Here is a 23,998-nt window from a genome sequence, read left to right on the forward strand (position 1 = left end):
GCATTCTAGGGGCCGAAATGTGTGGTAAGGAGTTTGAAATCAAATTCTGTAAAAAATGACCTGTGAAATCCGAAAGGTGCTCTTTGGAATATGGGCCCCTTTGCCCACCTAGGCTGCAAAAAAGTGTCACACATCTGGTATCTCCGTACTCAGGAGAAGGTGGGGAATGTGTTTTGGGGTGTCATTTTATATATACCCATGCTGGGTGAGAGAAATATCTTGGCAAAAGACAACTTTTCCCATTTTTTTATACAAAGTTGTCATTTGACCAAGATATTTATCTCACCCAGCATGGGTATATGTAAAAAGACACCCCAAAACACATTCCTCAACTTCTCCTGAGTACGGGGATACCAGATGTGTGACACTTTTTTGCAGCCTAGGTGGGCAAAGGGGCCCATATTCCAAAGAGCACCTTTCGGATTTCACTCCTCATTTTTTCCTGAATTTGATTTCAAACTCCTTACCACACATTTGGGCCCCTAGAATACCAGGGCAGTATAACTACCCCACAAGTGACCCCATTTTGGAAAGAAGACACCCCAAGGTATTCCGTGAGGGGCATGGCGAGTTCCTAGAATTTTTTATTTTTTGTCACAAGTTAGTGGAAAATGATGATTTTTTTTTTGATTTTTTTTTTCATACAAAGTCTCATATTCCACAAACTTGTGACAAAAAATAAAAACTTCCATGAACTCACTATGCCCATCAGCGAATACCTTGGGGTCTCTTCTTTCCAAAATGGGGTCACTTGTGGGGTAGTTATACTGCCCTGGCATTCTAGGGGCCCAAATGTGTGGTAAGTAGGTAAATGACCTGTGAAATCCGAAAGGTGCTCTTTGGAATGTGGGCCCCTTTGCCCACCTAGGCTGCAAAAAAGTGTCACACATCTGGTATCTCTGTATTCAGGAGAAGTTGAGGAATGTGTTTTGGGGTGTCTTTTTACATATACCCATGCTGGGTGAGATAAATATCTTGGTCAAATGCCAACTTTGTATAAAAAAATGGGAAAAGTTGTCTTTTGCCAAGATATTTCTCTCACCCAGCATGGGTATATGTAAAATGACACCCCAAAACACATTCCCCAACTTCTCCCGATTACGGAGATACCAGATGTGTGACACTTTTTTGCAGCCTAGGTGGGCAAAGGGGCCCATATTCAAAAGAGCACCTTTCGGATTTCACAGGTCATTTTTTACAGAATTTGATTTCAAACTCCTTACCACACATTTGGGCCCCTAGAATGCCAGGGCAGTATAACTACCCCACAAGTGACCCCATTTTGGAAAGAAGAGACCCCAAGGTATTCGCTGATGGGCATAGTGAGTTCATGGAACTTTTTATTTTTTGTCACAAGTTAGTGGAATATGAGACTTTGTATGAAAAAAAAAATAAAAAAAAAAATAAGCATTTTCCACTAACTTGTGACAAAAAATAAAAAATTCTAGGAACTCGCCATGCCCCTCACGGAATACCTTGGGGTGTCTTCTTTCCAAAATGGGGTCACTTGTGGGGTAGTTATACTGCCCTGGCATTTTCCAGGGGCCCTAAGGTGTGGTAAGTAGGTAAATGACCTGTGAAATCCTAAAGGTGCTCTTTGGAATATGGGCCCCTTTGCCCACCTAGGCTGCAAAAAAGTGTCACACATGTGGTATCGCCGTATTCAGGAGAAGTTGGGGAATGTGTTTTGGGGTGTCATTTTACATATACCCATGCTGGGTGAGAGAAATATCTTGGCAAAAGACAACTTTTCCCATTTTTTTATACAAAGTTGGCATTTGACCAAGATATTTCTCTCACCCAGCATGGGTATATGTAAAATGACACCCCAAAACACATTCCCCAACTTCTCCTGAGTACGGCGATACCAGATGTGTGACACTTTTTTGCAGCCTAGATGCGCAAAGGTGCCCAAATTCCTTTTAGGAGGGCATTTTTAGACATTTGGATACCAGACTTCTTCTCACGCTTTGGGGCCCCTAGAATGCCAGGGCAGTATAAATACCCCACATGTGACCCCATTTTGGAAAGAAGACACCCCAAGGTATTCAATGAGGGGCATGGCGAGTTCATAGAATTTTTTTTTTTTTGGCACAAGTTAGCGGAAATTGATATTTTTAATTTTTTTCTCACAAAGTCTCCCGTTCCGCTAACTTGGGACAAAAATTTCAATCTTTCATGGACTCAATATGCCCCTCACGGAATACCTGGGGGTGTCTTCTTTCCGAAATGGGGTCACATGTGGGGTATTTATACTGCCCTGGCATTCTAGGGGCCCTAAAGCGTGAGAAGAAGTCTGGAATATAAATGTCTTTTACGCATTTGGATTCCGTGAGGGGTATGGTGAGTTCATGTGAGATTTTATTTTTTGACACAAGTTAGTGGAATATGAGACTTTGTAAGAAAAAAAAAAAAAAATTCTGCTAACTTGGGCCAAAAAAATATCTGAATGGAGCCTTACAGAGGGGTGATCAATGACAGGGGGGTGATCAATGACAGGGGGGTTGATCAATGACAGGGGGGTTGATCAATGACAGGGGGGGTGATCAGGGAGTCTATATGGGGTGATCACCACAGTCATTGATCACGCCCCTGTAAGGCTTCATTCAGACGTCCGGATGCGTTTTGCGGATCCGATCCATCTATCAGTGGATCCGTAAAAATCATGCGGACGCCTGAATGGAGCTTTACAGGGGGGTAATCAATGACAGGGGGGTAATCAATGACAGGGGGGTAATCAGGGAGTCTATATGGGGTGATCACCACAGTCATTGATCACGCCCCTGTAAGGCTTCATTCAGACGTCCGGATGCGTTTTGCGGATCCGATCCATCTATCAGTGCATCCGTAAAAATCATGCGGACATCTGAATGGAGCTTTACAGGGGGGTAATCAATGACAGGGGGGTGATCAGGGAGTCTATATGGGGTGATCACCACAGTCATTGATCACTCCCCTGTAAGGCTTCATTCAGACGTCCGGATGCGTTTTGCGGATCCGATCCATCTATCAGTGCATCCGTAAAAATCATGCGGACATCTGAATGGAGCTTTACAGGGGGGTGATCAGGGAGTCTATACGGGGTGATCACCACAGTCATTGATCATGCCCCTGTAAGGCTTCATTCAGACGTCCGGATGCGTTTTGCGGATCGGATCCATCTATCAGTGCATCCGTAAAAATCATGCGGACATCTGAATGGAGCTTTACAGGGGGGTGATCAGGGAGTCTATATGGGGTGATCACCACAGTCATTGATCATGCCCCTGTAAGGCTTCATTCAGACGTCCGGATGCGTTTTGCGGATCGGATCCATCTATCAGTGCATCTGTAAAAATCATGCGGACATCTGAATGGAGCTTTACAGGGGGGTGATCAGGGAGTCTATATGGGGTGATCACCACAGTCATTGATCATGCCCCTGTAAGGCTTCATTCAGACGTCCGGATGCGTTTTGCGGATCGGATCCATCTATCAGTGCATCCGTAAAAATCATGCGGACATCTGAATGGAGCTTTACAGGGGGGTGATCAGGGAGTCTATATGGGGTGATCACCACAGTCATTGATCATGCCCCTGTAAGGCTTCATTCAGACGTCCGGATGCGTTTTGCGGATCGGATCCATCTATCAGTGCATCCGTAAAAATCATGCGGACGTCTGAATGGAGCTTTACAGGGGGTTGATCAATGACAGGGGTGTAATCAATGACAGGGGGGGTGATCAGGGAGTCTATATGGGGTGATCACCACAGTCATTGATCACGCCCCTGTAAGGCTTCATTCAGACGTCCGGATGCGTTTTGCGGATCCGATCCATCTATCAGTGGATCCGTAAAAATCATGCGGACATCTGAATGGAGCTTTACAGGGGGGTAATCAATGACAGGGGGGTGATCAATGACAGGGGGGTGATCAGGGAGTCTATATGGGGTGATCAGGGGTGATCAGGGGCTAATAAGGGGTTAATAAGTGACGGGGGGGGGGGGGGTGTAGTGTAGTGTAGTGGTGCTTGGTGGGACTTTACTGAGCTACCTGTGTCCTCTGGTGGTCGATCCAAACAAATGGGACCACCAGAGGACCAGGTAGCAGGTATATTAGACGCTGTTATCAAAACAGCGTCTAATATACCTGTTAGGGGTTAAAAAAAACACATCTCCAGCCTGCCAGCGAACGATCGCCGCTGGCAGGCTGGAGATCAACTCTCTTACCTTCCGTTCCTGTGAGCGCGCGCGCCTGTGTGCGCGCGTTCACAGGAAATCTCGGCCATCGCGAGATGACGCATATATGCGTGACTCTGCGCAGGGCTGCCACCTCCGGAACGCGATCCTGCGTTAGGCGGTCCGGAGGTGGTTAAAGGGGTTGTTCAACATCCCGCACCGCCACCGATCAGCTATTCGGGTGTCGTTCCATTGCCAGAAGTTGGCATGGGAGCGACACAGCTCCATACCTCCCAAGTGTCCCTCTTTTGGAAGGACAGTCCCTCTTTTTGACCCAAGTCCCCCTAGTCCCTCTTTGCACCATAAATGTCCCTCTTTTTGATCTGAGGTATAGTTTTGCATTATTACATTTACAATATTGATCCAGAATGTGTTTCCCAGGTTCCTATCTATATATTAAAGCCCCCTTGCATATTATTTCCTTATTTGATGTAATTTTGATTTTAGAAATCTCTATATTTAGATCATTTTTGTGCTATTGTGTAAAAAAAAAAGCTATTAAAGTATATAACTATGCAGGAAAAGCGCAGCTTTCACATAATAAACCATAAGTGTCCCTCTTTGACCGTCCAGAAAGTTGGGAGGTATGCAGCTCCTCCGTCCACCTTGTAGTGGAGAGAGTTTGTTACTACAGCGCTGCGCCTATTGAAGTCAGTGGAAGCAGCACTGCAGTAACCATCTCTGTCCACTACACAGTTGATGGCGCTTCTGGTGACCGAGCTACACCTGAACAGCTGATCGGCAGAGGTGTCGGACCCCTCCTGAGGATAGGCCATTACTTAGTAAAAGCTGGACAACCCCTTTAATTATATACAGCAGATTGATGCCATTCATACCTGAGACGGATCAACTGTAATTAAAGGGGTTCTGAAGTTTGTTTAAACTGATGATCTATCCTCTGGATAGATCATCAGCTTCTCATTGGCGGGGGTCCGACACCCGGGACCCCCGCCGATCAGCTGTTTGAGAAGGCAGCGGCGCTCCAGCAGCGCCGCGGCCTTCTCACTGTTTACCGCTAGCCCAGTGACATCACGACTAGCATCAACTGGCCGGGGCGCGGCTAAGCTCCATTCAAGTGAACAGAGCTTAGCCGCACCCAGGCCACTTCATACGAGTCGTGAACAGGAGATTCCTTGCTCATATGTTTCCAGTCCTGAGAAGCCACCTGTGGTTCATGCTAGGTAGCAATGGGGGCAGGTTCAGAGGAGGCAAATCTGGGAGACAGATTTTCCGCTCACTTACCTTGGTTTATGGACAAATTTAAAATTTATTCACCATGCGCAACACCATGCCAATAGCAAAGACAGTAACTGGCGTGTTACATGATGGTTAGCTGGTGATGCTACATCCTATGTGTGCATGCTTCTTAGGCTACTTTCACACTGGCGGCAGAGACGCAGAGTGATTCGTCGCCGGAACTGCCTGCCGGATCAGGCAATCTGCATGCAAACAGACAGTATTTGTAGACGGATCCGGATCCGTCTCACAAATGCATTGCAAGAACGGATCCGTCTCTCTGTTTGTCATACGGACAAACAGATCTGTTTCTATTTTTTTTTTTAACATTTTTACCGGAAGGACGGATCCGGCATTGTGGTATTTTTAATGCCGGATCCAACATTAATACATTTCGATTCCGGCAACTGATCCAGTATTTCCTCCGTCCAAAACGCCGTTCAGTGACTGAACTGAAGACATCCTGAACGGATTTCTCTCCATTCAGAATACATGGGGATAAAACTGATCAGTTATTTTCTGGTATTGAGCCCCTAGGACGGAACTCAGTGCCGGAAAAGAAAAACGCTAGTGTGAAAGTACCTAATGGATGGGTGATGGGACCAGCTCTGTGCCCCAAGCAGTAATGCTCTGCATCCGTGTACACTGGGTAGTAATTACACTGAACTCTCAGTAGGTGGCGCTCCCCTCTGCGAGCTATTTCCATAGTTCTCATGGATCATTGGATCATACCATTAGAAAAAAAGGGGTAGGTAGTAACAGTAGTAAACACGGTTTTAAATTCGTCACAAGATTAACTACAAGGTCTAGCTGTAACATTTTTTTCATTCGCCGCGCAGTAAGGTTTCGGTTTCGAAAGCCGAATTGACAGAAACAAGACGTTTGAGCTCCATTGGAAGATACCAAGTGGGTAGATTGGGACCTGAGTTGCGCGCTAGTAGCCAGTGTTGTGTTCGGCTCCGGTAAGATGGCGGCCGGCAGCAGTGTGGCCCAGAAGACTTGGGAGCTCTCCAATAACATGCAGGAGGTGCAAAGCATCGATGAGATCTACAAATATGACAAGAAGCAGCAGCAGGAGATCTTGGCTGCCAAACCCTGGACGAAGGAGTGAGTGCTGAGCCCAGCATGGGGCCGGGGATGGGCTGTGTGTGGTGGGAGACATAGTGGCCGGACGGGCAGAGATTCTAGGTGGCTGACTTGTCATCCAGAGTGTGACCTTCTCTATGGCCTGTGGCGTTGCCTTTAGCAACCAGCCACCTTCCAGCACATAAGGAAAATCTCAATCATGACATGACTGGTTGCTATTTGCAAAGGTAACCCCTGTAACCCCATGGGCATGGTTAACATGTGCGCCGAGAGCTTTCCCGCTACACGTCACGCCATAATGGCGCTTTTTCTGTTTTGTTCTGCTGATATTTTTGCAAAACTGACAACAGGAAGTGCAGCCATATTGGTTGTCGCTTTTGAATTGCCTTCTCAGCTAATAAAAGTAGCGTTTTCCAGACCCCTATAAATATAACTAGTGTTGAGCGAACTTGTGTTTTAAGTTCGGCCTCTAAAGTTCGGGATATCGAAGAATCGCGTTCGGGATTCTAAATTCCGTTATGGTCCGTGGTAGCGGAATCCATTACACGATTCTTCGATAACCCGAACTTTAGAGGCCGAACTTAAAACACAAGTTCGCTCAACACTAAATATAACGTAACTGAATATAGATGAAAATGTAAAAAAAGGCTTGTACTCGCCTTCCCGTTCCTGCGTTCCCACCTATCTTTATTCCACAGCAGCGATGATGTGTGGACTGTGATCGCCAGCCACAATGGTGATGTATCTCCCCACTGATGTCACCGCTGAAGCTGTGTCCTTCTGCAGCACAGTTAAAGGGGCAGTGCTTTGATATTGGTGACCTATCCACAGGAGCGCGGTGCAGTGTAATTACAACTGTTCGTCCCATTCAAGCGACCCGGACAAGTGGTTGTAGTTCCCCTACATCGCTGGTACAGCACTCGCAACCCCTTGAAAAAGCTGATCAGCGGGGTATCTGGTTCCCACTATTATAGATGACGGATCTGGAGGATAGGTCAATATCACACTGCACAGTCCCTTTAAAAAACATCAGTAGGGAACCATGGAAACTCCACTGCAGGATTTGAAAATAAAGTCCTGAGTTTTCTTAAAGGGTTTTAATAATGATGATCTATCTTCAGGATAGGTCATCATTATCACATTGGTCGGGGTCCAAGTCCTGGCACCCCCACCGATCAGCAGAACTCGGCCCCCGGCAGCTTTCCAAGCTCAGCACCGTACATAGTATGGCGGCTGTGTGTGGGATCACAGCTCAGCCCTTTTCACTTCAATGTGGCTGAGCTGTGCCTAGGCCACGTGACCGATGTACGTGACGTCACATGGCCTAGAAGAGTATCACCCGGGCAGGAAAAATGTTCGCTCCCGAAAATGTGTTAATCCACCTTTAGTCATGAAAGAAGCAAGAACACCCACCCAAACAGCTTTACGCCTCACCACTCTACCTCAGTCATTTAAAGGGGGTTAAAGCTACTGACAGACTCTCTTTATGGGGGGTTCACAATGGGGCGCACAATCTAAGTTCCCTATCAGTAGGTCTTTGGCGTGTGGGAAGAAACTGGAGTACCCGGAGGAAACCCACACAAACACGGGGAGAACATACACACTCCATGCAGATGTTGTCCTTGGTCGGATTTGAACCGAGGACTCCTAGAAGTGTGACTAAAATATGCCCCTCCAAAAAACACTTGTTAAAAAAGCTGAAAAAAACCCCAGATGTAATGTGGCAGCATCCTTAGGCCCCTTGCAGACAAGCCTGCAGCGTGGCTCCCGTCCTGACCTCCCAGCACTGCCGGGGTCACATAGTATCATAAACCAATATAATGCAAATTGACTTGTTGTGCACATTTTAAAATCTGCAGCATTTCAGTTGTTTGTGTGATTCCACAATTTCTGTGGAGTGGTTTTCCCCATAGACTTCAATAGGGCTGTTAACATAAACAGAAAATCTGCACCAAAAGCCCCATAAAAAATAATAAGTGTGGTTTTAGGGCATATCTCTTGAAGATTTTGTGCACACAAATCCAGCCTTAGGCCACTTTCAGGCGAGCGTATTGAAATCCGTCAGTATTCTGCCTCAGGATCCTGATGATATACCATCAGGATTTACATGCGTATTTCTTCCTTCATTATTTATGCACTCCCATAGACCGTAATGTACGTATTTGAAAAGAGATCCACCCAAAACTCGGACATGGTGCAGATTTCAAATACTGACGGAAATTAATCACCCGTGTGAATAGCTCCATTCATTAACATTAGCAGCGGATTCCATTCCATTAAATCCGGACTATATAGGCATTGCAAATCTGCTCGTCTGAAAGCGGCCTTGACTCCTTTTACAACAGAATTTTGGCACGATCGTGTCCTTTCTGCCTCCCATACATCTCCATGCGGCCAGCGCTTTAAGTTGCTGCTCCTCAATCCTCAGCGCTGCCTCCCTCTGAGATGTGCGATCATGTGAACATCCCTTAAAGGGGTTATCCCATCTTAGACAATGGGGGCATAGCGCTAGGATATGCCCCCATTGTCTGATAGGTGCGGGTCCCACCTCTGGGACCCGCACCTACAAGGAGAACGGAGCCGGGGAGAGTTGTGGCTGGAGGACCCCGGTCCATCCACCACCAGGCGGAGCTCCACGCCTCTCCCATTGAAGTGAATGGGAGCGCACCGCGCATGCGCGGCCACCGCTCCCATTCATTTCTATGGGGCCGACGGAAATAGCCGAGCCAGTGCTCGGCTATTTTTCGGCGGCTCCATAGAAATGAATGGAGGGCGGCTGCGCATGCGCGGTGCACCCTCCTCAATTTTTTCCGCTCCGTTCTCCTTGTAGGTGCGGGTCCCACCTACAAGGAGAACGATATGCCCCCATTGTCTAAGATGGCATAACCCTTTAAGGGTGAAATCACACATCAGTAATTTGTGAGTCAGCCCCAATTATCTGAATGGGCATTGAAGAAATCGATGTACATTATGCCAAATCAACCCTATTCACCTGCACGGCACGAATTGACAGAATGACCAGGACACTATCTAAGTTTTTTTGGGGGTTTTCAATACATTTACCATACTTGCCAGTTCTATAGCTGCTTCCTGAAGAAAATCCATGTCTACTGCGTAGATCATATGATATAATGTCTTGTGTCCGGTTTTCATCAGTATAACCTGTTTTTTTGTATCGCAGTCATCATTACTTCAAATACTGCAAAGTCTCTGCCTTGGCCCTGCTGAAGATGGTCATGCATGCCAGATCTGGAGGCAACCTGGAGGTGATGGGTCTGATGCTGGGAAAGGTGGATGGAGAAACCATGATTATCATGGATAGCTTTGCTTTACCAGTGGAAGGAACAGAAACCCGAGTAAACGCACAGGCTGCTGCCTATGAATACATGGCTGCATATATAGAGAATGCAAAGCAGGTAATGTTATTGCCTGAGTAATAATGCTCAATACTTATGCTCAAGGGGGTTGTCTGAAAAAGCCCCTTACCTATTCACTGAGGGTCCCCTCGGCTTCCTTTCCCTTGGTGTGATTCTCCGTTCTACCTCACGCCGCAGGACTGGGTGGCACACTTACGGTCCACCGGGGACCAGAAGCAGCAGGGATGTAACCCACAGAGTGGCAGTGAAATGTTAATTTGATTATTTTTATTTTCTCTTTCGCCTATGACGGCACCCCTAGAGAGACCGCCTCCTCCTCTGGACAGGAACCAGAACGCCTTTTTGAAAGAGGGATCCTCCCCTCCACCTCCAGTTCTGTTTCCTGTCCTAAGAGTCATGAAGGAATCGGATCGCCGATACACTATTAGAGCTGCGGGGGCCCTGGCTATTTATCCAAGTGAGGAGGGTTACACCGAACGGTGTAAGTCTCCAGAGCTCTATTAGGGTGAATATGACAAGGGTTCTAGCCCTTAAGGAGGCTAATGGTTATTAAATAAAAAGTAAAAAAAAAAAAAAAGTTTAAACACCCCCCTAAATATAGAAAACAATATATTGCGATATATATCGCATATCGCACATGCTTAAAATTATATTGCAATATAGATTTTAGGCCATATCGCCCACCCCTAGTGGCAATGGCATGGGGCTGATGGCGCTGGCTGGGGGACATGGATGATGATGGCCATGTAATTTGTATACATACAGAAGAAAATATATATTGTGATATATCATTATATCGCACATGCTTCAAATTATATTGCAATATAGATTTTAGGCCATATCGCCCAGTCCTACTGGAGGGCGCAACGCGCGTGTGCAGCGCCCTCCACTCATTACTATGGGAGCGCCGAAAATTTTCGGAAGTCCCATTGAAATACATTTTGAAGTGCAAGCGCAGCCACAGGTCCGTTCACTTCTACTGGGCTTATGGAAATTGCTGAGCCAGTGCAAATAGACCGTTTGAGTCAAGGCAGTAGCAGTCTGGCCTGCCCATCTCTCCTCCACTCTTTATGGAAGTTTCTGAGCTCGTGTCCGTTAGATAGGATCTCAGGTGCATTGAGTATGATGTCCAGAGCTGCGAGGTACTTTGGGTAGTTGGGAGCCATCAACCACTGGGGCGACCAGCTGATTGCTTGGGGTCCCACTCTTGTCAGGCCCAGAAAACAGCTGATTTTGCTGGGGAAGCTGAGGCCAGACAGGCATTTTCCGATTAGCAATTGCTTGAGTCTTCTCCATGGGAGAACCCCTTTAAGGCTGGAGCCATACATGGCGGAACTGCTGTAACAGTGTGTTCATTATGTTACAGATATCAGTTTTTGCAGTGCATAGGATGAAATCTATGGCCCAATGCTCATGATGATCCATGTGTAACACATGCAGATTTGCTACAGGATATTGGCAAAAGCTCCTCAGAAACTATCTGCGATATCTGGACTTGGCCACTAGAGGGCAGCAGACATCTTGCTGATTGCCTTCTCTTTCTCAGGTTGGAAGACTTGAAAATGCAATTGGATGGTACCACAGTCACCCTGGCTATGGCTGCTGGCTCTCAGGAATAGATGTCAGCACTCAGATGCTCAATCAGCAATTCCAGGAACCCTTTGTTGCTGTTGTGGTGAGTATTGTCCTATGCATGATAATAAAATCACATGGGAAGTATTTCTGAGAAGAAGTAAAGGTAATCCTAGACTACGTTTTAGGCTGGGTTCAGATCACATTTTTGTCATATGTTTAGCATACACAAAAAACATGTACATTAACGGATGCCTCAGACAGATGCCATACTGTGGCATCCATCACCATAGAGTTCCATTGTAAACAAAAAACATTGCGGCCTGTGCAGGATGGGAAAGCGTAGTGTACCAGGTTTTTCCATCCTGCAAAGTCCAGCAAAAACAAAGTATACATTTTTATTTTTTTACAATGGAGGCATCTGTCTGAGGTTTCCGTTAACGTATACGTTTTTTGTGTACGTTAAATGTATGACAAAAACGTGATGTGAACCCAGCCTTATACTCCTGATTTTATCGGCTCCTGTATAGTGCTAGAACAACCCTGGTGACAGCAGTTGTACAAAGTGATCCTTTCATGATAAATCTGTTACCGTCACACATTCTTCCGTAGATCGATCCAACTAGGACAATATCTGCTGGCAAAGTGAATCTCGGGGCTTTCAGAACTTACCCAAAGGTAATATATTCAACAGCCATTGTACATGTAGCATGTGTTTGCCTGCCTTGGTAGATGTGTATAGGATACTTTATCCAGTACATCCAGATAGCACGTAGACTATATATTCATCTATATGTGTATATGTGATCATTATAATATTGCTTTGTTTCTGATCACTAGGGGTACAAGCCTCCAGATGAAGGTCCATCAGAATATCAGACCATCCCCTTGAATAAAATAGAAGATTTTGGCGTGCATTGTAAACAGTAAGCGCTTTATGTTTAATGTGTCAGCAGCTGATGGTCATTATTGGGACACGTTTTCATGTGGCAGATTTCTTGCTGAAATGTCTGAAGCTGTCCCATTCACATGAATCGGGCTTGCAGAAATCCATGTTCTTGCAGCCTAAACAGCCCCATTCAGATAAATGGAACTGATTTTCATTTGCAGAAATGTTTGCAACAAGTCTGCCGCCTTTGTTAAAGGGGTTATCCAGCATTACATCCGACCTCACAGAGTGCCTGACCTGCGGTGGTCACTTACCTAGTCCCCGCTGCTGGGTTTGGTTTCTGACGCTCCCCCGCTGGCTCTTCGTCTCCCTAGTGCACTGATATCAACGTCTTGTTGACAGAGGGGGCATGAGACCACTGCAGTCAATCGCTGGACACAGCGGCGACCTGCTTCTCTTGCATCGCAACAAATGGTCGCGTGAAGTACGGGGGGCAGGTCAGTGGTCACGTGCCACATTAACACACACATGTGCATGTTATGTGCTGATTTAATTACGGACTCTTGTTAAAATCTCCACTTCACTGCCACAGTAAATGCTGTGGCTTTTCCTCATGCAGTTCCGCTGCATAATTACATATGCATTATTACAATGAACTAAAGGAGAAATGTTCTTAATGTTTTGCCTTGCCTTCTTTTAGGTATTATGCTTTGGAGGTCGCATATTTCAAGTCTTCTCTTGACCGCAAGCTGCTGGAACTTCTGTGGAATAAGTACTGGGTGAATACACTAAGCTCTTCCAGTCTGTTAACGGTAAGTACCTCCAAATGCTTGACTAATTTCACAGAACATGAAGTATTCAGTATTATCTTTGTGCACTCCAGCAACACATCCCATGTTATTATCCACAAAATATAAATCCTAAATAAAAAGCAACTGAAGTGGTTGGACTAGTGTCGCATAATGATATCTCACTCTGGTAACCCAACTTTGAAGCATTTGTTCATTGACATTTGATTCTGCTGCAGCAGTGCAACCCAGTGCAAGGGTCAGTAGAGCCAGCACAGCGCTTCCCTCACTGTCTCCCGCGCCTCCCGTATGCTGATTACTACTTCCATAATGGAAGCAGTGATTAGAATTCGGACTATAAGACGCACTGCCACTTTTACCTCACTTTTGGGGGGTGGGGGGAGGTGTGACTTATAGTCAGAAAAATATGGTAGTCTTTGTGCTTCAGGATGTTTTTCTATTTGAATTTGAATGGATCTGCAGCGCATTTGTGTGTCGCATGGATCTGCAGCACGTTTGTGTGTCGCATGGATCTGCAGCACGTTTGTGTGTCGCATGGATCTGCAGCACGTTTGTGTGTCGCATGGATCTGCAGCACGTTTGTGTGTCGCATGGATCTGCAGCGCATTTGTGTGTCGCATGGATCTGCAGCACGTTTGTGTGTCGCATGGATCTGCAGCTCGTTTGTGTGTCGCATGGATCTGCGTGTCGCATGGATCTGCAGCACGTTGGTTGCTGTATGTATGTGTCTCACATGCCAGTCTGAGACCTGTTGGATGCAGTTCAGAGAGACACGAATTACTTTACATTCCAGTAAAGATTTGTGTGTATGGGCCACAGACTCTAAGGGCCGGTAAACACTGGTAATCCCTTTGTGCCGCATGTAGCTCTTAGGCTCCTGCACTGCCGTACTTTTGTATTCTGAGACCGAAATCAAACAAAATGAGAGATTTTCCAAAAAGCAAACGACATGCTAAAGCCTGAAGGAGGGTCATAGCATTTAGTGCAGTGTTTGCTGAAGCTGTTCTGGTCACTGCAAGATGTGTGGGCAGGCGGAGTGACTGGATTACATATATCATAGGTGAAATGGATACTCCGCAAACAGAGCGTGTTTGGTAATGCTTTCTGCCTCGTCTAATTAATGTCTGGGTAAACAACGTGTTAATGCTACTAGTATTCTGCAGGCTCTGAAACCATTTATCTCCATGCACTACTTTTAGGGCAAATAAACTTGAATCTATTTCACTAAGGTATAGATAACGTATTTTCATTCCATGTCCGTTTCCTTTTTTTTTGCGGACCGTATACGGAACCATTCATTTAAAAAACAGAAAGGTACTTTGTGTGCATTCCATTTCCGTATGTCCGTATTTTAGTTCCGCAAAAAAATAAAACATGTCCTATTATTGTCCGCATTACGGACAAGGATAAAACTGTTCTATTAGGGGCCAGTTGTTCCGTTCCGCAAAATACGGAATGCACACGGATGTCATGTGTATTTTTTGCGGATCCATTTTTTTGCGGAGCGCAAAATACATACGGTCGTGTGCATGAGGCCTTACTCTATGATTATAGATGTAATAATGGCTTTATTGAGTACTTGCTCGTTATGCGGTAGAGTCAAATTCCAGATGCTTGTTTTGCATGGATACTTGATTTATAGAATTTTTCCAGAATTTCAGAATGAAATCCCTTTTATTTTATTCTGTAATAGTTCTAAAAATCCTTAAAGGCAACAAGGTGCCCTTGTGCCCTCCACGCTGTGTACCCTGTACAGCAATAAAGAAGCACTCCGGATTTTTTTTGGTTGGGGGCCCTGTTAGTAACATTGCTAGCTGGATTTACAAGAGGCAACTATCAGGAATAAACATTAGTACAAACGCTTGTTCGTCGTGTGAAATCATCGTTTATGTGGACACCTCAATCCTCATTTCTGGGCAGCAAATTGTGCTGTGTGAACTGTGATCTGCCCTCCAGAAACAATGAATCTGTATGAGGACGAGCAATGGCAGTAGTCGTCTATCGTCCCCATACACTGGAGGTGATTGATGCATGTAAATGCAGCTGTTTACATCCACTGACGAGTAGGTAATTATCAGGAAGGATCGGTTCCTTCCTAATAATTGCCTGCTCAGTTGGCAAGTGTAAATGTGCTTTAAAGGGAATCTGTCACCACCAATACATGTTTGGTGCCCTCTAGCTTACATACACCCTATTCCAGACCCTTCTTTCGATGCATGTGCAGCGCAGTTGATGAAGACACTGCCCATAGTAGGGCTAAGATAGCGCAGGCACAAATACAGCGGTTTGGTGCGCCTGCCTGAGCTTTCTAGCAGTTGCTGGATGACGTCGGGGGAGAAGACGAAGACTGGAGGAGCAGGGCTCTGATTCAGATGGGGAGCGCCTGGGCTTAGTTGTGAGCCCCTTGGGCTCTTTTATGCTTATTTACATGCTAATTTAAGATGCTTTTCAGGGGCAATAAAGCTCTAAAAAGGAACACAAAAGTCTGGGATAAGGGCGTATGTAAGCTAGAGGGCGCCAGGAACAGTTTAAAACGTATATTGGTGATTACCTTTTAAAAGGGTTATCTGAGACTAACAAATGCCGGACCCCTCACACTGGGCTGATTCAGCGTCTATGTCAGCAGGAAGTCAGATTCCCTCTGCAGGTCTGTGAGAGCCTCGATGTAAACCTCATAGACCTGTGTAGAGAATGCATTAGAGAGGATGCAGTGAACAGTCTCCGTCTCAGTCATTTAATGCAAATATAAAGAGACCGGTAAGTGCTTTCACTGTGCTGCCATAAAGGTCCCTTTACACTGCTCAATACAGCAGGCGATTGTTGGAAGGGAACTGGCAATCGCGGCCAAGAATAGGACAGGTTATATTTTTTTTGCGGACCACTGAACGGAGCAACGGATGCGGACAGCACACAGAGTGCTGTCCGCATCTTTTGCGTCCCCAATGAAGTGAATGGGTCCGCATCCGAGCCGCCAAAACTGCGGCTCGGATGTGGACCAAAACAACGGTTGTGTGCATGAGGCCTAACCCTTACAGATGTTACAAACGGGGGCCCCAAGAAAAAAAAATCCAGATTACTGATGTGGTCCATCCATGCTGCATAAACGGTCACAGTTTTCAAGCAGTTCTGTTTGTATCGGTAATTCAGTTCATAATCTTTTGGTTAGAATTCCTCTCCTTGCGTTAGGTCTATGCATCTTTGCAGTTAAAGAAAAAAATGTTTTAATATTACCAGACAGGATGGACATGGGGATGAGAAGGGCTGGAGAAATGTTTTGTGGTCACAGCAGTGTTTTTGTGTTGGTCAAGAGAATTGCATTACGAGCATCTTAGTGGACAGTTGCTACTGATTAGATCATAATCATCTCCTATTTTGATAGGCATAAAAAAAAAATGGTTTTGTTTTATTCTTTGTATTTTTTTTCACCTGTAGAATGCTGACTACACAACGGGACAGGTATTTGACTTGTCTGAGAAACTAGAGCAATCTGAGGCTCAGCTCGGCCGTGGAAGCTTCATGTTAGGATTAGAAACTCACGATAGAAAGTCTGAAGACAAACTAGCTAAAGCTACAAGAGACAGGTAATCTATCAAAATACGTGTGTGCAAATCGCCACTTGTGAGGCTGGAGCTACACGGTGACGAACCATGCCATTTCAGAAAACTCGTGTTTGTGTCACTTGACTATTTACAGCTGTGATCTGACTATAGATATAGACAGCCAGATCTCAGAAAACTTGAAGTCGCGCATGGCTTTCATTGTAATTAGTGAGACTGGAGACTGATCTCCGTACAGTATTAATCCGAATATTATGAACGAACAGACTTCGGATGTAACATCCGAAACTCGCTTCGCTCATCTCTAATTGTAATCCTTGATGGCAAAGTCACTTGTGAAGAAAAATCCACATTGCGGGATTTTTTGTGACTCACTTGTTGCATCATGACTCCATTGACAGTCATTAGATGCGATATCGCAGTCTCCATGTTGCGCATGAGCCGTAGGGTCCTTTCACATGGGCCGATTTCAGAACAGAACGAATGCCAATTTACAATATAAAAAATTGCTTTTTGCTTGTTCAAATGGCCCTTTTACACTGACCAAACTGTATGGAAGGGCAAATGGTCATTAGTACGACTGTTCTGTCCCCATACAGTTTGCTTACTGTCGGCAGCACATTCCCTGATCACAGCGATTTATTGGCCCGCATAAAAGATGCAGTCAGCCGACAAGGTAGCTGAAAAGGTCGTTCTGCCAATCACAATGACTGTAGCGTGTACAGCATCTGAAAGACAACTCCATTAGAAGGAATAAATTATAACCGATGTGGAAGATCTGTGGATGTAATTGGCCGCCTATTCAGACCAATGTATAATCTCAGATCCGACAGTATATTCTAACACAGAGGCGTTCCCATAGTGATGGGGATGCTTCAAGTTAGAATATACTAAAAGAACTGTGTACATGACTGCCCCCTGCTGCCTGGCAGCACCCGATCTCTTACAGGGGGCTGTGATCCGCACAATTAACCCCTCAGGTGCCGCACCTGAGGGGTTAATTGTGCGTATCATAGCCCCCTGTAAGAGATCAGGTGCTGCCAGGCAGAAGGGGGCAGACCCCCCTCCCTCCCCTGTATTTAACTCATTGGTGGCCAGTGCGGCCCCCCCTCCCTCCCTCCCCTGTATTTAATTAATTGGTGGTCTGTGTGGCGCATTGCTTATAGCACAGACCTGTCACTTACCAGTAGGAGGAGCGCCCGGCCGGTCACAGACATCGCAGGTAAGTATAATGCTTCTAAAATTTCTAAGTAACCATGGCAGCCAGGACTGCAGTAGCGTCTTGGCTGCCATGGTAACCGATCGGATTAAACTGGGACTCCGATCGGAACTCTCCGCTGCCACCAATGATGGGGGGTCGGTCATTTTAATAAGGGGTGAGAGGGGAGGCCGCACTGGCCACCAATGAATTAAATACAGGGGAGGGGGGGCCGCACTGGCCACCAATGAGTAAAATACAGGGGAGGGAGGGGGGCCGCACTGGCCACCAATGAATTTAAAACTGTGGAGGGGGGGGGGTCTGCTGAGGGGTTAATTGTGCGGATCACCTGAGGGGTTAATTGTGCGGATCACAGCCCCCTGTAAGAGATCGGGTGCTGCCAGGCAGCAGGGGGGAACGCCTCTGTGTTAGAATATACTGTCGGATCTGAGTTTCACGATCTAGCTCAAATCCGATGGTATATTCTAACATAGAGGCGTTCCCATGGTGATGGGGACGCTTCAAGTTAAAATATACCATCGGATTGGAGAAAACTCCGATCTGATGGTATATTAATAGGGACTCCTGACTTTACATTGAAAGTCAATGGGGGAAGGATCGGTTTGCAATTTCACCATATTGTGTCAACGTCAAACGGATCCGTCCCTATTGACTTGCATTGTAAAGTCTGGACGGATCCGTTTGGCTCCGCACGGCCAGGCAGACACCAAAACGCTGCAAGCTGCGTTCAGGTGTCCGCCTGCTGAGCGGAACGGAGGCCAAACGGTGCCAAACTGATGCATTCTGAGCGGATCCGCATCCACTCAGAATGCATTAGGGCTGGACGGATCCGTTTGGGCCGCTTGTGAGAGCCTTCAAACGGAACTCACAAGCGGAACCCCGAACGCAAGTGTGAAAGTAGCCTAACCTCCATTTCTCTGCGGTTAGCGCTTATAGCTGCACTGAAATGCGTTGTCAGGAATGCTGTGCATACGCACAGGAATCCTTTCCATTATGTTAGTGTAGCACTGTAGTCCACACAGTGTATTTCAGACAGTGCAACTTAAGAGCAGGGGAATGGGAGGCAGTAGGAAAATTGAAAAAATGTTCTTCAGGACTCCTTATCTGCAGTAATACTCATGTACTGCAGATAACAGAACAGATTCCCTTTAAGATAACTCGATAGAAATCTGTGTATATAACCCACCTTTACGTGTCCTGTCATTTTAGCTGATGCCAGGCCAATAACAAGCAGTGATTGACGATATACAAGTTGATTGCTACTCTTTTAAAGGGTCAGTGCAAAAGGAATGGGGGACAAATGGTTATTATGATTGTCTCCCATCCAATTGGCAGCACATCTCCTTTTTACACAGGGCAATGTGCTGCCGAGTAATGAGGATTTTAGGTGCATCATGAAAACAAGCGTACAAACGTTCTGATAGGTGCGGGTCCCAGAGGTAGGACCCGTACCTATCTCCTAAACCCAGCCGGAAAAGTGAAGGAGTGTGCAGCTGCCCTCCATTCATTTCTATGGGGCCACGGAAAATAGCCGAGCTCTGGCTCAGCTATTTCTGTCGGCCCCATAGAAGTGAATAGACGCGGTGGCCGCTCAAGCGTGGTGCGCTCCCATTCATTTCTATAGGCATAACAAAAATAGTTGAGCGCGCTGCTCGGCTATTTTCGGCGGGCCATTCAGAACGTTTAGTGGTGGTCGGACGTTCGTTTTACAGATAGGTGTGAGTCCCACCTTTGGACTCTGTCCTGATCAGACAGTGGGGGCATATACTAGTAATATGCTCCCATTGTCTGAGATGGGAATACCCCTTTAATCTTTGCCCATGTAAAAGAGCCCTAATCTGACCAAACAGATGACATGGCTGTCGGTAAAATGCTTGTTTGCCTGACAGCTATTTTCCCCTCAGTCTAATGTGAACATGCATGCCCAGCCTGGGCAAGCAATCCAACATGCCCGCTGCTTGTTCCCCATGATCTTTAGGTGATTTCCAGTTTTTATCTAAATTGTATAGCCAGCTTTTTTTTAGCTTGTTGCATCTTTTAATCACTAATTTGCTTGTTTTTCTCTTTATTTCAGCTGCAAAACAACAATTGAAGCAATCCATGGCTTGATGTCACAAGTGATAAAAGATAAATTGTTTAATCAAATTAACACTTTCTAAGGTCATTCTCTGCTGTTTCTTGTCTTTTTTGTGCCTGTAAGTTGCTTCTTTTATGCAGAAGCTGTAACCCCTCACCAGGTAACACTTACTGTACCTCCCTAGTTTTAGCAACAGAAAGCATAGTGTAATATAACTTCACCAGTACTGAGCATTTTCAGCAGAGTTGCTTTCTGTGCAAAATAAAGTCTTTGTTCAAACCGTGGAAAATTGTTTTCTTCAGAAGGGGTTGCAGCTAAGGACTGCTGTACATGTGCTGAGGATCAGGACAATAATTGGGAATGAACGTTCGTGCGGATGCTCGATCCTGATAATTGTCCTTTTGAAAAGACGACGACGATCACTTGATGAACAAACTTGTTTACCAGATGATTGCATGTTTCACGTGGCACATCGTTTGTTGGCTGCACACTGCCCTGCGTAAATGGGGATAGAAACATAGAATGTGTCGGCAGATAAGAACCATTTGGCCCATCTAGTCTGCCCAATATACTGAATACTATGAATTGCCCTTGGCCCTATCTTATATGAAGGATGGCCTTATGCCTATCCCATGCATGCTTAAACTCCTTCACTGTATTTGCAGCTACCACTTCTGCAGGAAGGCTATTCCATGCATCCACTACTCTCTCAGTAAAGTAATACTTCCTTATATTACTTTTAAACCTTTGCCCCTCTAATTTAAAACTATGTCCTCTTGTAGCAGTTTTTCTTCTTTTAAATATTCTCTCCTCTTTTACCTTGTTGATTCCCTTTTATGTATTTAAAAGTTTCTATCATATCCCCTCTGTCTCGTCTTTCTTCCAAGCTATACATATTAAGGTCCTTTAACCTTTCCTGGTAGTAAGTTTTATCCTGCAATCCATGTACCAGTTTAGTAGCTCTTCTCTGAACTCTCTCCAAAGTATCAATATCCTTCTGGGATGTGCTGCCAACAAAGGGTGAGCCTGCATGTGAATGCAGCTGAATGAGTGGGCACTCATCAGGAACGCACTGTTCGCTCCCAATCATTACCCTGGGCATCAGCCCACGCAAGTGTGCCCTGACTGTTGATTGGTCACCTGGCGCTTCACACTTTCTAAAACACTGCTGTGTTGTGCCTGGAACGTAAAGCTGGTCATACACTTTAGATATGTTAGATGAACACTCAGTTGACCAACAGTTTTCTGCCCCAATATACCCATACACATGTTCTACCACACACTGCTGACTGCAGCTTATCTTGGTGAGAATAAACGGATCGGGCATGTTGAAGTTCAAATTCCCAACCCTTGTCTCCCCTGACATCTGCCTTCCGGGGAGAGTCGGGAGGGCCCCATTCACATTAGATGGTCAGCTGATCCTGCAGAAATCATCAGATTCAGCCAACATTAAAGGCTATGTACACCTTTTGGGGGCAATTTTTTTTTATTATTGCATTGTACACATTTTGAGCTAAAAAAAATGTTTTTATTTAGTCTAAAAATATGGTGTCCTTTTTTCTGTACAGAGCTGACATGCTCTAGTCGCACCCATTGGATTTTCTGTTTTTTCCATCAGACCAGGAGCAAATAATGGACTCCTTATTTCTGCTCTCTGACCTTGTAAACACTGGTCAAAGCTCAATTCTTATCTTACTGATAGGAATGTGGCTTAAATGAGTGTTTATGACCTCTCAGTAGTTTAGAGATAAGGGTTATTAGATGACAAAGTGAAAGTACCAGTCACACAGCCAGAAAAACAGCTACATTATGTGTCAGGACGGATCCGTTTGGCTCAGTTTCATCAGATGGACACCAAAACGATGCAAGCAGCATTTTGGTGTCCGTCTCCTAAGCAGATTGGAGACTGAACGGAGCCAAACTGATGCATTCTGAGAAGGATTCTTTTCCATTCAGAATGCATTAGGGCAAAACTGATCCGTTTTGGACCACTTGTGAGAGCCCTGAACAGATCCCACAAACGGAAAGCCAAAACGCCAGTGTGAAAGTAGCCTTACTCTTTGTGACAGAACAGCTCAATATTTTTAATAAAGGCCAATTGAAAAAAAATTTTTAGCCAAAAATGAGTAACATGCGATCCTAAAACAAAATTGCCTCCCAAGGTGTACATGGGCTTTAATGTGCATGGCCAGCTTTATAGTGGATTTCTGTAATGTGCTTAGAAGAAGGCATAACTAGCGCCTTTTTATAGAATACTGTAGTCATTGGGACATTAAACGTGAAAAATAATTCTGACTTATTATAGGGTCACTGAGTTTTGATATGTCAGAGAAATATAAAAAGTTTTGATTGGTGCGGGTTCTGAGTGCTGAGAACCCCACGGATAACTAGAACAATTAGAGAGAAGCAAGTGCATAGCGCGCTCTCTCCTCACTGTGGGAGACCAGCTCAATACAAGTCTCCTTGTTCTAGCGAGCGGTGGGGGTCTCAGCACTTAGACCCCCACCAATCAAAACTTTTGATAGGTCTCTACAATATATCAGAAGTTTTAACAAAACTTTAAATAATAATAACACACAGAGCTCCTCTCTGAATTAGTCAGCGCAGTTGGATCTTGCTCTCTTGTAAACATTCTTGGCTTAAAGTCGATGCCAGAGTAGACCATCATATTGACTGATGTATACCAGAATGGGACTGCTCTTACCCAGTGGTTGTCTGGTCTGGCTCATAGATCATATAGAAAGGGGCTGTCTGCGTGATGTGGCCTGTAGGGGGAGCTTACTACGTGCAGAATCATCACTGTGTTTAATAGTTGCTGTCTAAAACTTGTATGCAGGGGATTTGGGTGAAAAAAGTTTCAACACCATTAAAAATATATGATGACAAAAATATATAATCACCACGTTGGACCTTATAATGGTTATAGTTAGAGGTACACTTTTGATTTGTTTCACATTACCTCCCTACTTGCTACATCTACTGTTTAAGCTAAATAAACCATGTACCATCCTTTATATCCTGAATTGTTAACAGAAGCAAACTCAGAAATGTGCTCTGGATGTGCAGAACAAACATTGTTGGCTGTGTAAGTTGTCAATCTGCACTAGGACAACATAGAAGAATACAGAAAGGTGCAGCTTTCATCAGTGACGCTCCACAGATTTTCAATAGATTCTCCTCCAAGTGCAGGAAAATGATTGACAGTACCATCATTCGATTTGTTACCCGCAATGTGACAAAAATCTTGCAAAGAAATTACATTTTAATGTTATAAGAGTAAATATAGTTGTGATTTTTTTATTTATTTTTTTGTGTGTGTGTTAGAAAAAACGGTCCAGATAATTTTAAAGTGTAAGTAAACCTCTAAGCATTTTTTAAACTGTTAGAAATGTGCTAAAAAAAAATTGGGGTAATATATTTTATTTTAGGATTTTATGGTTTTACTAATAAAAGCCTTTCTGTAGCGATCACTTTTCACTGCAGTGCATGCAGAATCGGTACACTGTAGCTGTGTATGGATTCTGATTTCTACACTATGTCTGGCACATTGCAATGTGCTCTGTGGGCATCGGCAGAAGCAGCCTTGTGTGCTATCTATGCAGACCCGCCTATCCTCGTTCCACACTGATGTGCTATGCCAGGTTTTAGCAGTTCGAGGACAGGCAGGTGCACTGCATAGCACATCACTGCTCCTGCTTTGTGCCTACTCTTCTAAAGCCTGGTAAAGCACATTGGTGCAAGGTGTCCTGCACCAATGTGCTATGTATAGGTTTCAGCAGAGCAGACAAAATAAAGCAAATATATTCCAGAAATAATTTTTAGGCCATGGTTATAAGGGAAAATAATAGCATTCTTAATACAGAATGCTTAGTAAAATAGTGATGGAGGGGTTAAAAAAAATAAAAAATGAATTAAACTCACCTTATTCCACTTGTTCGCGCAGCCCAGCTTCTCTTCT

General features: G+C 45.1%; 1 protein-coding gene across 1 annotated transcript; it reads left to right on the forward strand.

Moving 5' to 3' along the window:
- Positions 1-6,368: 6,368 nt before the first annotated feature.
- Positions 6,369-20,324, forward strand: COPS5 (COP9 signalosome subunit 5). Its single transcript, XM_040433242.1, has 8 exons — positions 6,369-6,561; positions 9,722-9,956; positions 11,464-11,592; positions 12,102-12,167; positions 12,330-12,415; positions 13,079-13,190; positions 16,620-16,768; positions 20,038-20,324. Exons 1-8 carry the CDS (start codon positions 6,422-6,424, stop codon positions 20,120-20,122), a joined length of 1,002 nt encoding a protein of 333 aa, XP_040289176.1. The 5' UTR covers positions 6,369-6,421; the 3' UTR covers positions 20,123-20,324.
- Positions 20,325-23,998: the final 3,674 nt, after the last annotated feature.

The sequence above is a fragment of the Bufo bufo genome, chromosome 5 (assembly GCF_905171765.1).
Source record: "Bufo bufo chromosome 5, aBufBuf1.1, whole genome shotgun sequence".
NCBI classification, from domain to species: domain Eukaryota; kingdom Metazoa; phylum Chordata; class Amphibia; order Anura; family Bufonidae; genus Bufo; species Bufo bufo.

Coding starts and splice junctions, on each gene's coding strand:
- COPS5 (XM_040433242.1), top strand. CDS start 6,422: ATGGCGGCCGGCAGCAGTGTGGCCCAGAAGACTTGGGAGCTCTCCAAT. Junction 6,562..9,721: donor GCCAAACCCTGGACGAAGGA/GTGAGTGCTGAG, acceptor TTTGTATCGCAG/TCATCATTACTTCAAATACT. Junction 12,416..13,078: donor TTTGGCGTGCATTGTAAACA/GTAAGCGCTTTA, acceptor GCCTTCTTTTAG/GTATTATGCTTTGGAGGTCG.